General features: G+C 25.0%; 1 protein-coding gene across 6 annotated transcripts in view; it reads left to right on the forward strand.

The window, feature by feature from the left end:
• Positions 1-12,252, forward strand: part of LOC126907942 (uncharacterized) — a 143,560-nt gene that overhangs the window by 68,483 nt on the left and 62,825 nt on the right. For 2 of the 6 annotated variants that reach the window (XM_050689671.1, XM_050689670.1), the window contains exons 1-2: positions 11,314-11,491; positions 11,553-11,642. The exons of 1 other annotated variant lie outside the window; for it this stretch is intronic. In XM_050689671.1, coding sequence (XP_050545628.1) covers positions 11,405-11,491; positions 11,553-11,642 — 177 coding nt within the window. In that variant the 5' untranslated portion in view covers positions 11,314-11,404. Of the gene's footprint in view, positions 1-5,058; positions 5,924-8,459; positions 9,492-11,313; positions 11,492-11,552; positions 11,643-12,252 lie in introns of those variants that run through there. 3 more of the 6 variants (XM_050689667.1, XM_050689666.1, XM_050689669.1) reach the window with 3 other exon arrangements.

The raw sequence follows: 12,252 nt of genomic DNA on the forward strand, positions 1-12,252 counted from the left end.
GTTTAACATTGAGGTTTCATCGAGATAATCTGTAGTCTGTGTATTTTATGATTTTTTAAACTCAATTATTACTTTTTTATTTAATGGAGACTAAAAGAAATTTACGAATAAGTATTTATTTAATTGGTAATAGTTCACATCAACTCGTTGGATGTAAATTACCATCAAATAAACAAGTTTTATCAGTATTATTTTTTAATATTCGAGAAGTTAATTTGAGTGTTCGTGATAGTGCGCGTTTAGTGATCGATGAAACATTGATATTCTGGCAAAAAGCTCGAATACCTACTAAAGAAGTTCGTAATTGTTTACCAAAATTAGAGGAATTGTACAATACATGGCGTAATTTGCAAAAAAATTCAAGTCGGCGTACAAATACTCAGATAGATAAAGAAAATAAATTTGTACAATGTTTTGATGAGCTATTTGATATTGCTCATGCAGATGCATTAGACATGATGACTATTGATATAGACAAGCAGTTTTTAATAAGTCAAAAACAAAAAGGTTGTCCAGGATCACTTATTGGCGTTGATGTAACTTACCAAAAAAAAGAATTTAAGCAATTTAAAAAATTAAAAGAATTTGAGAAAAAAAGAAAACTTAATGAAGATGAATTCAAATTAACTAGTAAGTATTTTGAGTTATAAATAAACAATGAATAGTATAGTATTGTTCAGTGATATGCAATTTTTATTTAAATTTTAGCTAAAACTGTGGAATTCTGTTCTACAAACGACGACACAGAAGAAAGTTTGCCTGATGATTGCGAGTTAGATATTACGATCTATAAATTATCTACAACGATGNAAATATTATCTATAAATTATCTACAACGATTTATACATCATTATATTCATTAATTTATATTGTTTTATAGTTGTAAACAATGATGACTTCAGTAATTTGTTTGATGGAAATGTTAAAAAAACTAAAGATCAAATATTAAATTTAGAAGATATTAATTTTTCACCGGGTCCGTCTAATAAAACTAATGTTTTTCCAATGTCAAGCTCCATAAAACAAAGAGGTACAATAGACATAATGACTGTAAAGTTATCTTCAGCATTAGATAGGTGCAAAATAAGCGACCGAGACGCAGTGCACATTATAATTGCAGTGGCTGAATCATTAGGGCATGATGTCAATGATTTCATAGTTAATAGGTTATCAATTAAACGATATCGTGAAAAAATACGTTGGAATTTAGCTACAGAAATTCGCGACAAATTTTCTGTGACTAATCTCAATGCCTTAGTTTTACATTGGGACGGCAAATTATTACCTAATTTATGAAGTAAAAAAATAGTTGATTGACTACTTATAATTATTTCAAATAATGGAAATGACCAACTATTAGCAGTACCAAAGATGTTAAACGGAACTTCTAAATCACAGGCTGAGGCTATATATCAAACGTTGGTCGATTGGGGTTTAACAAACCACGTAAAAGCTATGTGTTTTGATATTACAGCCACTAACACAGGTAAACAAAACAATTGTTTATTATTATCTATTTTATTCAGTCGAAGTTAAAAGAAAAAGTTATTATTTTTGTGTAAAAAATCACCGTTTTTCGTGTTGTTACTTTTACTTAAAACTCGTATATTAACTGTTATTTATAATTTTGTATCCTTCAAAATTTAATTGAAAATATAAATAGTAAAATTAATTATCGTTAATTTATAATTATTTAAAAGATTAAAAAGATTCGTTGTCTTTTTACAATTATTTTAGAATGAAACTTATTATTTAAGTTTAAGTTTAACTTATACTTATAAATTAAAAAATTCATAACTGTTTTTTTTTTTACAAAAAATATGAAATATTTTATTTAAAACAACTTTTACTCAAGCATTTTTTTATAGCGCAAACGCTTCATCGTATATATTAAAATTGTGAAAATTTCAGAATTTTACTCTTAAACATATATTAGGTTGAACTTTAAACTTTTGCGAGGTAAATATTTGACTTATGACTTTTTTAGTAATAACTTTTTTATGTAAAATATTCATATCTACAATTTTTTTCTTATAAACTTTTATGTAAAAGTCATAAATTTTGAGATAAACTACAATTATTGAAAAACTGCCCTCATGATTGAATTTTCAACCCTCTTGAGGCACGGCTTAGGGTTGACCAAAATTAATGAAATTTGACACGAATTATTTTTTTATAGTTTTGAACAAATTCCGGGGGTAGCCCGATCAAATTTTGAAAAAAAAAATTCCGCATCTATACATTAAGGACCACCCTATTGTACTATATTGTACGTAGTATCAAAATCTATAAAGTATTTTACCAAAAAATTATACAAATTGTACAATGCATTGCCCAATTTATTTCGGATTGTTTTTTTGGGTTGTTTCTTTGTTGTACGGGTTATTCAACGATTCATTTACAGATTCACCTCTTGCTGCAGTAATACATTTTAGTTTCATAAGAAATTAAATAAACATTTTTTATATAATAGGCTAATAGTGTAGTAGTTACTGATGAAAGAATAGAACAATTGGGTACGTAAATGAAGCCCATCATTTCAAAATAAAAAAAATAGATCACATGAAAAGGTAACGTTTTAATATAGAAATAATATTATTATAAATCCATAAATACACAAATTATTAAAATATTAATATTAACATATAATTATAGATAAGATAATACATAATTTATAAAAGTTGCATTTTTCACAGAACGATTTAATTTTAAAAATGATTTAAGAATAAAACTTTTGAATGTTTAGTAAAAGTTATATTTAATTCCATCGCTATAAATAAATTTTAGGCAATTTAATAATATTACATTTTTTTATCAGACTATAGAATCGCTTTTGAGGTCAAATAATAAAACTTATTTTTAAAATTTTAACATTAATGAGGTAAATATTATAATATATAATTTATGAACGAAATATAATTATTAATAATAATTTGCATTATCTTAGTAACTTATTGTTTTACATTTATTCATTATTAGGTAATTTTTAGGTGCATCCATTATATATTATAAAGATATTAAAATTGATTTTTTTCAAATGGAAACATATATATTATTAGTTTGATAAATTAATGGTTTTTATTTTTTAATTAATAGCGTTTGGATTATTTATTTAAATTCATTCATTTGCCTGTTATATCACTTTAAAATTTCGATTTTTCGAGATTTTATACATGTGTAAAAATGTCGAATTATAAATATTGGGAAATAATTATAGCGAGTATGTTGTGATACTAAAATATCGGATTTCTAGCACCAAAATTAGTGTGGACTTCATCATTGCGACGTCAGTCGTGTCACTTGATACAATACGATGACTTTTGTATTTTCGGTCGCGTGTTTAATTTTTTTAAAGACTTTGAGGACCGCATTGTGCCTCTCATTCTAGGCGGGGGCGCGGTAATTGTTTTTACAGCTTGTCCTGCGTTGTGTACTAGGAACTATAGCCGAGGTTGTTGGTTCTGTGTGTGGACAAGGTGATGTGGAAGCACGTTGAAATTTCATCATTATGACCGAGAGGAACGGGCTCGATATCATTACCAGGGCCGAATGAGCTGTTTGTTAGCACTGCGCGTTGAGTTGTGTATTGGTAGAAATTATCTTTGAGCCAGGAAAGAAGACTCTCTGCGGCTTTTGCTCGTTTTCCTAAACTGTCGGGGCCTAGTAGGGCAATTTGTGTGTTAGTGATCAGCTCTGTAATATCGGTAGGGTGAGGGAAAGTAGACGCGGCCACTAGCTGTCGGACGGCCTGAGATGTTTGGTGAGATGCAGGAAGCAGCACGTACGGGTGTTGACTTTCAGTCTACCTGTGCGAAAATGCCTGACGAGATCGTTCGCAATTACGCGTAGGTCTAATGTACGCGGCCATCACATTTTTACGTTGTCGTGCAAAAGACTGTCTACCCGATACGTGCTCCGTGTGTCGCGAAGCCACCCGGCACCGTGTCATGATCATCAATATTATTATCAATTTATATTACTATTATTGGCCGTGTTATCTCTACTCTCGTGAGATCAAAATTTTTTATTATAATTTAAGTACAACTTTTGTATAACTATAAACCCTAGACAGGTAGAGTTTGTTTAGTTTAGTACTTTATAGTTTTGGCACCAAGTGTTCCATAGATTATTTTTTATTATTACTTTGATAGTATTTCTATGTTATATTCTACTCATTGATATGTATAATTGTATACAATTGAAATATTCAAAACTATTATAGTTATATTCTATAGTTTTTCACTAATTAGTTATAATATTAAAAATTATTGGTGATAAGAAATTCATAATTAACAAAAAATTATTATCTAAAAAGTTTTGTGTCGTGCCCTTCAATTTTCATACACGTATGCTATATAGCAATAACTACTTTATAATTATTTATAAGTTTTCCAAAAAAATACAATACTAAATAATTAAATATTAATCTCATACTAATTTAATTACTACAATAAATATTTATTCATAAATTATACTTCTTAATCAAAAAACTACTAAACATGAATTATAAAGGAAATAAGAATTCATTAATTCAACTATGATTTTCTAACATTTTAAAATTGAATATGTATATTATTTAGAATATGATATCAAAAGTAACCTTTATACGAGATTTTTTTATTGTGAACTATTCATGGGAAAATTAAATTTTATTAAAATTAGATACAAAAAAATTACACGTGTATAACATTTATATATTTTTAAATAAATTATTTTTAACAGTAACTATTAGGTCTCATATTATTAAATAGTATAATATAGTATAAAATATTTTTGTAAGCAACTGATGTTATAAACATAGGAATTCAAAGAGAAAATCTATCGTTATAGGTGATAATAGATCCTATACATCCTATAAAAAATTATTTGAAAATATAATACAATAAAGCACTATATTTTATTTAAATATTTTTACTGACGTAGAAAAAAGATTTATATTCTTTACACATATTTCTTATTAACAAATAAGTGATATTAAATAATAATGAAGACATTTGAAAATGTTCATTATAAATCTACCTAGGTTTAACGANAATGTTCATTATTAATCTACCTAGGTTTCTAACAAGAAATTTTTCATATTAGAAATTTTGGCCATGAAATTTTATTTATTTATTATAATATTTATTTTCGTTTTTGTTTTACAATCAGACAAAGGAGTTCATTGTGAAAGTTATCATGATGTGTATGAAAATTATATCGAAAATGTGGTGAGTCATATTTATTCACAAATTATATTGTATCAAAAACAAGATTCACATAATATTATTGGTACAGAAGAAGCTTTTCAACCAAACATGTTAAATTTTAGACTAAAATATAATTATACAATAAGTATACTCAATTACAAGTACATTGAAATACTAATAAAATTCTTTCATTTAATACAATTTATCCTCAAGAAATGCCTGCAATTTTATCAAGAAAATGTATTGAATACTTTTATATCTTGTGTACAAATGCTTGAAATAGTAGTAAAAAGTTCCAAAACAATGTTTGAAAAACTACACAATGCTATGAAGTTTTTAAGCTACATAGATATAAGATTATTGTTTGTTGAAGGCTTCGTACCGCATCCTATATTTGATGTAATCGACTTTATATATCAGTATATCTTAGAAGAATGTTCGGAAACCAGCTCTTTTGATCTTAACAAATCACCTTATGAAATATCTGAAATGAAATTTAAGAATTTAATAAAATTCCAAATGGACGCATCAACAAGAGTAGACAATTTTTTTCAAAATAATAAGTTCATGTCAAATTGTCTAATAGATGATACGAAAAAAATTAAAATTGCGGAATTACCTAGTAATTTAGAGTCTGCAAGAAAAGAAATACTTAATAAGTTTTTCAACGAAATTATAGAAGTTTGGTACAAAAACTTAGGATTTGAAGAATTTATCAAACCTAAAAGAGCAGAGTAAGAATTCTATTATTTAATATTAATTTTTAAAACATACAGAGTGATTTTTTTATCATAACCCACTCAATTACTTACAGAATAATAATAATTTTTAACATTTTTTTTATTACTATCTTTAGTTACACATTATTCTTGAATTATTAACTATGTAATACTTTTTAAGTTCATCCCTTATGCCTGGTAAAGGTGTCAACTTTGTTTTTTTAAATGGTAACACATATTTTTAATTTAATAAAATGTTTGAGTTTTTAATTCAATAGTAAATGGCATTTGAATTTTTAATGAAACTTAATTTGTTTATTAGATATAAACATTTAAAGTTTCAAATTTTTGAGTTAATATATAGGTATAATACACAAGGGATTACAAATACAGGTAGCTAATTGATTTTTTATGATATCGATATTAGCAGGTACACTGCATTGTTATTATCAATGATAGTAAGGTACATTGTTGTGAGTTTATAAATACACTAACTGACAATACAAAAAGCATATCTATTGATAGTCATAATTGATAATAACAATCCGAGAATATGATAGCAATATCATAAAAAACCAATTAGCTACCTGTATTTGAATTTTTTTCTTAATTCTTTTTGAGTCAGAAACAAATTTTTAACTCATTTGATTTTTATCTCATTTAGATTTAACATCTTCAATGAATATCACGAAAATCATCACTATATTCTCCCATTGTAAAAATATATTTCTTATTTATATTAAAGTGATTGTACTTTTTTTGTAGCTATCATTTATTTTCTCAGCTCTCACTTCATCTACTTTTTTCAAAGATATATCAAATAGTCACAACTAGTGTCTAGTTAAAAATATCACCTTCCAAATTGAAAAATTTTCACTTTATCAATTAAAAAGTTATTTAACCAAGATTTTACATTTAAACAATTAAATCATTCAATAAATGATTTTTATTGTCGAATTAGGTGTGATATTATAATAGGTTTCAACTAGAAAATCAGATATAAGTACTGTGTAATTTATTAATTTTTTAACTTTATTCGTGTGTGTTACTTCCAGTCTATAATATTCCAAATTTTTTGGTTAACCGTTTTTATATAAATCTTTTCTAAAAAAAATTATTTTTAGTTTCACTTGAATTTAACAATGGATTTATACAATTATAATAAATTTAATAATGCGAATAATAGAGTAGATTTTTTTAACAATCATTGAAACTAATTAACTTAGGATTATGTCAATGTAATTTTTTTTTAACTCCAAAAGTTAATTAGAAATGATTACCGTGATTTCAATGTAGGTGATCTATTACAATAAAACTGCAAACTGAATTTTGAACTTTTCTGAAAAATTTTTTGTAATAGTAATTACAAAATTTACTGACTGCATATTCATCTTAAAAATAACATTTTTTTATTTGTGATAATAATTTTTTAATGTTATCATTATCAAACTTGAACTTTCATAAATATCAACTTTGAGGACCAAAGAAATAGCTTGATAAAATGATATTTACAATGATTATTTTTAACAAATTAAAAATTAAAATCAGTAATAATAAAAAAATTAATTTTTTTTGTCTTAAATAATTTTTTTTATAAATAAATGTTAATTTTTAACTAATAAGTAATAATATCAAAAGGTAGATGTGATAGAAAAAATCTAATTGTTGATTTAGAAAAATGCGTAAAATTAAAATCGAAAATAATATCCTTGATTTTGATAAAAGTGCTTTGTACTTCATTGAGTTTGTTCATAAGTTACAAAATTTTTTTTATAAAACCTTGCTTCAAACCTTTTTAATTTTTATACATATTAGCCATAGAAATAACGAAATATACTACTTTATTTTTAATATACTACTAATTTCTAGTTACTTCTCTGTAAAAGTTGTAGTATTAAATTATTGAACATAAATTTCATACTATATTTAATTACTATAATTGGCATTAATTTAAATAATATATTGCACTTTAACAATATCATAGAACTATTAACCAGGATATAAATAAAGAAATAGCAATGGATGTTGCTTTTTGAATAATCTACCAGTTTCTTAAAATTAAACACTATCAAAAAATTTGTATCGAAGCATTTCTTATGATTTTCATTACTGTCATATATAATCTGTATTTTTAGCAACTATATCACGTTCATAATTTGCCACGAATCAAATGTGCTACCATTTTTTAAAATTTTGGTTTCATATTTAGAAAAACTTCTTTTTTTTTTGTCAAATGTCAGATGTTAAATTATCTATATTATTTTACCAAAAGTATAAAAAAGCACATAAAAATTTATGAAAGAATTACTTTTAAAATATTTATATAGTTTGAATTGATATATTAGTATAATTTAAAAAATCTTTACTGAGTTTTAATTTTTTATTTATTTCTTAATAATTTAACAAATAAATTATAAGTTATAATACAAATTCTATATTTTAATGATGTTTGACTATTGAACTCGAATTAAAATAATGTTTCATTCATCAATATTTAAATATGTTTATTTTTATGTATTTATTAATAAACAAAATATATTTTTTTATTTAGATTCATACCTCCAATACCTCCAAATACAAATCAAAATGATGGAATTGAAGCTCTTAATATTATTCGTAAGGAATCTGGTTGGAAAAAAATGAACCACATTAGTATAGTTTATTTTGGTGAACATATCAGTGTAGATCGTATAATAAATGATGAAGTTAGTAACATAAATTTTCAAATAAAAAAGGATCACGTATCACAATTAATAAGATGTAGATTTACAGAAATAATGAAAAACTATCGTACATTATTATCTGCTATGTTATATATATGCGATAAAGATGCATATGACAACTACCATAAGTGTTTAATTGAATTATTTAGCTCATTCGTTAAATCAAAACAAATGCTTGAATATTTGTATGAAGCTTTAGTTACTTTAAATAGATCATCAATATGGAGTGTTAATTATTTCTCTAAATCAAATTTACAGAGAGTTTTTGATTGGGTTGCAGGATTTCTCAATTTGTTGGAGAATAATGATTTTTCTCTAAAAAATATTGATGATAATGAAATCAAAACGGTTGAACAACTTCTAGTCATTTTTAAAAACACTTTTCATTCCTTTAACACTCAGATATCGAGTGATATGAAAATATATGATACCCTGTGCTATAAAGATGACAAATTTAAAAATGTTCAATATTATGTAAACTATTTTAGGAATCCAGAAAATATATTAATTAATTCATATCCTGAGAATTCAATGCAAATTATGCTTTACGCATGTAATTTTTTTGACAGTTTTTGTGAAAATGTTAGCAAATCTTGTTATGAAGATCTGGGTTTTGAAAAACTTTCACACTGTAAAAACAAAGAATTAGACAGAAAACTTCTTTAGCTCATTTCTAATTCACTAGGATCACAACTTCATATTGATCGTTCACTTGATGATTGTTTTGCTTCCGGACATAAATATATTGTTTCCAGAATATTTTATTAAAGTACAATTAATACCGTAAAATTTTATTGAGCAATATTATCTTCAGTAATTATATTAATGTACTGTAATTATTTACTTAATTAAAATCTATCTAATACTACATCATATAATATAAGTGTTTGGTGTTTTGTATCTATTATCTTTTTTCTGTTTACTTCTCTAGTGGAACTAACTTTTTATTCATTTTACTATGCTTAGTATGATCAGCAACGTTATAAATTATGTTATTATTTTATACGACCTCAAAATAACTAAATAATGTTATTATGTAGTTTTAATATTACAGGTAATTTGTCTCTCCCAATCTATATATATATATACATACAAAATAAAAATCATATTGGATATTGGTTTCAGATGTTTAGTTTCAAATGTTTTTTGGTTTGCAGCGAGTTTTCCGTTAGGGTCCTTACAGTTGGCTGTATCGTACCTAAACGGGGAAATGTTGGCCCTGTATAATTTATATCCCACTAAAAGGGCAGTTAGCGGTTTCGTTACCAAATAAATGTAGACTATAAACTTACAAAGATAACAAGCATTTATTTCTATTTAATATTATTTAAATATAATCTGACTGGATATCTAGAGATGTTGGTGTTATCCAACTTAGGTGAGCGACAGCGTCGAGTGTACACGACCCTTAACTTCATAATAATAATAAGTAAACAATAATAGCGTTATGTTTTTAATTAATTTAAGAAAATTGTGCAATAGGTTTTTACATCAGTGCGACGCATACTTAGTTGAGCTGTAGAGTCGTTTGTGCTGATCAGGCACTAGTATAGTTATTAATTGTTAATGTTGATGAAAGACGAATAATCTGTACGTAATAGGTTCATCTTAAGATATCAAATTTTATTTTTTCAACTTTCAATTATTATAACTTTTATAAAAATGTATGGATCAATACAATAGTTTTTTTTTATAAATCATTTATGTTTTACACAAAAATATCATTTTTTTTAATTAAGGCAGCCGTTTGCAAATATTCGTAGAAGATAATTTGCGAGGACAACTTTTTTTTTAATTTATAGTATGTAACATAAGATTTTATTTGATATGTGTTTAAAAAACGCAGTATTTCCAGAACATTTTTAAAAAATTGCTATTTTGAATCCTATCAGAGGTCAGATCTAGAGTCAGATTTTCAAAAAATGTATATTAAATGAAATAAGTATAAATTATATAAATATAACAATTTTTATATTTTCACTAGTTTTATTCAAAAATAATAAATTTCATTATAATAGTGTGCATAATCTATATGAATTCTTTTCTCCTTCTTCAAAATAGCCGTACACTTGTGTGCCAAATCACGAGCACTTCTATTTTGGTATTTTTTATTTGACTAAAATTTATTTCTGTATAAAAGTGTGCAAACATTTATTATTCTAATTTAACCGTATATGTATTATATTGAATCATGACTACTAGTTGCGATTTTGTAAAGTTCTCTATTTTTATTTCAAGGTATACACTAATTTGTGAGCTTATACTCATTATTATAAATATTACAAAAGTAAAAATTTTCTAGGTTATAAAAAAAAATTGGTGTGTTATGCTGCATATTCCCTAAAATATCATTGATGACTACTTAACACGTTTTTAGTTATACTTCCATGCGAGAATATAAATAAGTCCCAAACCCATTTTCTTTAAAAGATATGATGTTCTTTAGTAAGAGTTATACGAAAAACCATTTTTTTTTACAGTTGTAGAATCATGTATCATGGAATGGATCTATAAATGTTTTAATCACAAAGTCATTAAAACTTGTTATTTATATCTATGAATAATAATATGATTTGTTCAAGATCAATCTTTATATAAAATATAAAAAAGTAAACAATATTTCTTCAATTTTCTAGCATAAATACCCATATTTTCCTGAATTCGTTTTCAAAATTAAGTAAATAAACTAAAAATTTAATATACAAAGAACTAAATTGTTCATAGTATCAAAATCAATTTAGTATCTTACCAAAAATTAAAAAAAAATTGTAGAATGCATTGTCAAATTTATATCGGATTGTTTTTTTGTGTTGTTTCTATTTTGTGCAAACCAACATTTATAAACTTAGCACTGTCTAAAGTAAAAAATTTTAATTTTATAATAAAAAATGTAATATAATAAATATATTTTTTTATGGTAGGTTAATAGTGCACAAGATAGTAATGAAAAATTAAATAACACACTTAAAGAACTTTTTATGAAATATGAAAAAAATTGTGCAAAAGAAAGGGTACGTTTTAATTTAAAATTAATTGTACTATAAATTCATAAATAAAATATTAGTTAGTCAGTAAAATAAAATTATCTATATTTTTATTATAATCTTATTATATAATAGAACAAGGAAAAAAACGCTTTTCTGGGAAAATTACTTAGCGTGCTCGGATTTTCAAAATTTTTTTTTTCAACGAAAGTACTCGGTCACCAGACTCCGGGAAAATTATTGGCGAAGGTCGGAAAATTTTAGCAGTTCGCCCGCGAGCGTTTTTAATTTCGACCGTTTTTGAGAAAAACGCTCGCTGACGCCAGTTTTTTGCTGATACGTTTATTATGAACCTTAATTATATGGTGTATTATGTATTATTACTAGGACACTATTTTGCATTTGCCCTATATTTATCAAGGAATGTTATATGTTATGTATAAATTTCATGATGTTATAATTATTTAAGTTTGTACTTTCATTATAAGAACAGTACTAAGTACAGAGTTAATAATTTTCTTTTTTCTCATATATGATGTATGAGACTATGAGTTTATCTTTTGAATTGGGATTCATCTATGATAACTATGATGTTCATCGTTAAATCGCAGTTACCAATATATTTATCAAAATTAAA

This window comes from Daktulosphaira vitifoliae, unplaced genomic scaffold, assembly GCF_025091365.1.
Source record: "Daktulosphaira vitifoliae isolate Bord-2020 unplaced genomic scaffold, ASM2509136v1 Scaffold_5, whole genome shotgun sequence".
Classification (NCBI taxonomy): Eukaryota; Metazoa; Arthropoda; class Insecta; order Hemiptera; family Phylloxeridae; genus Daktulosphaira; species Daktulosphaira vitifoliae.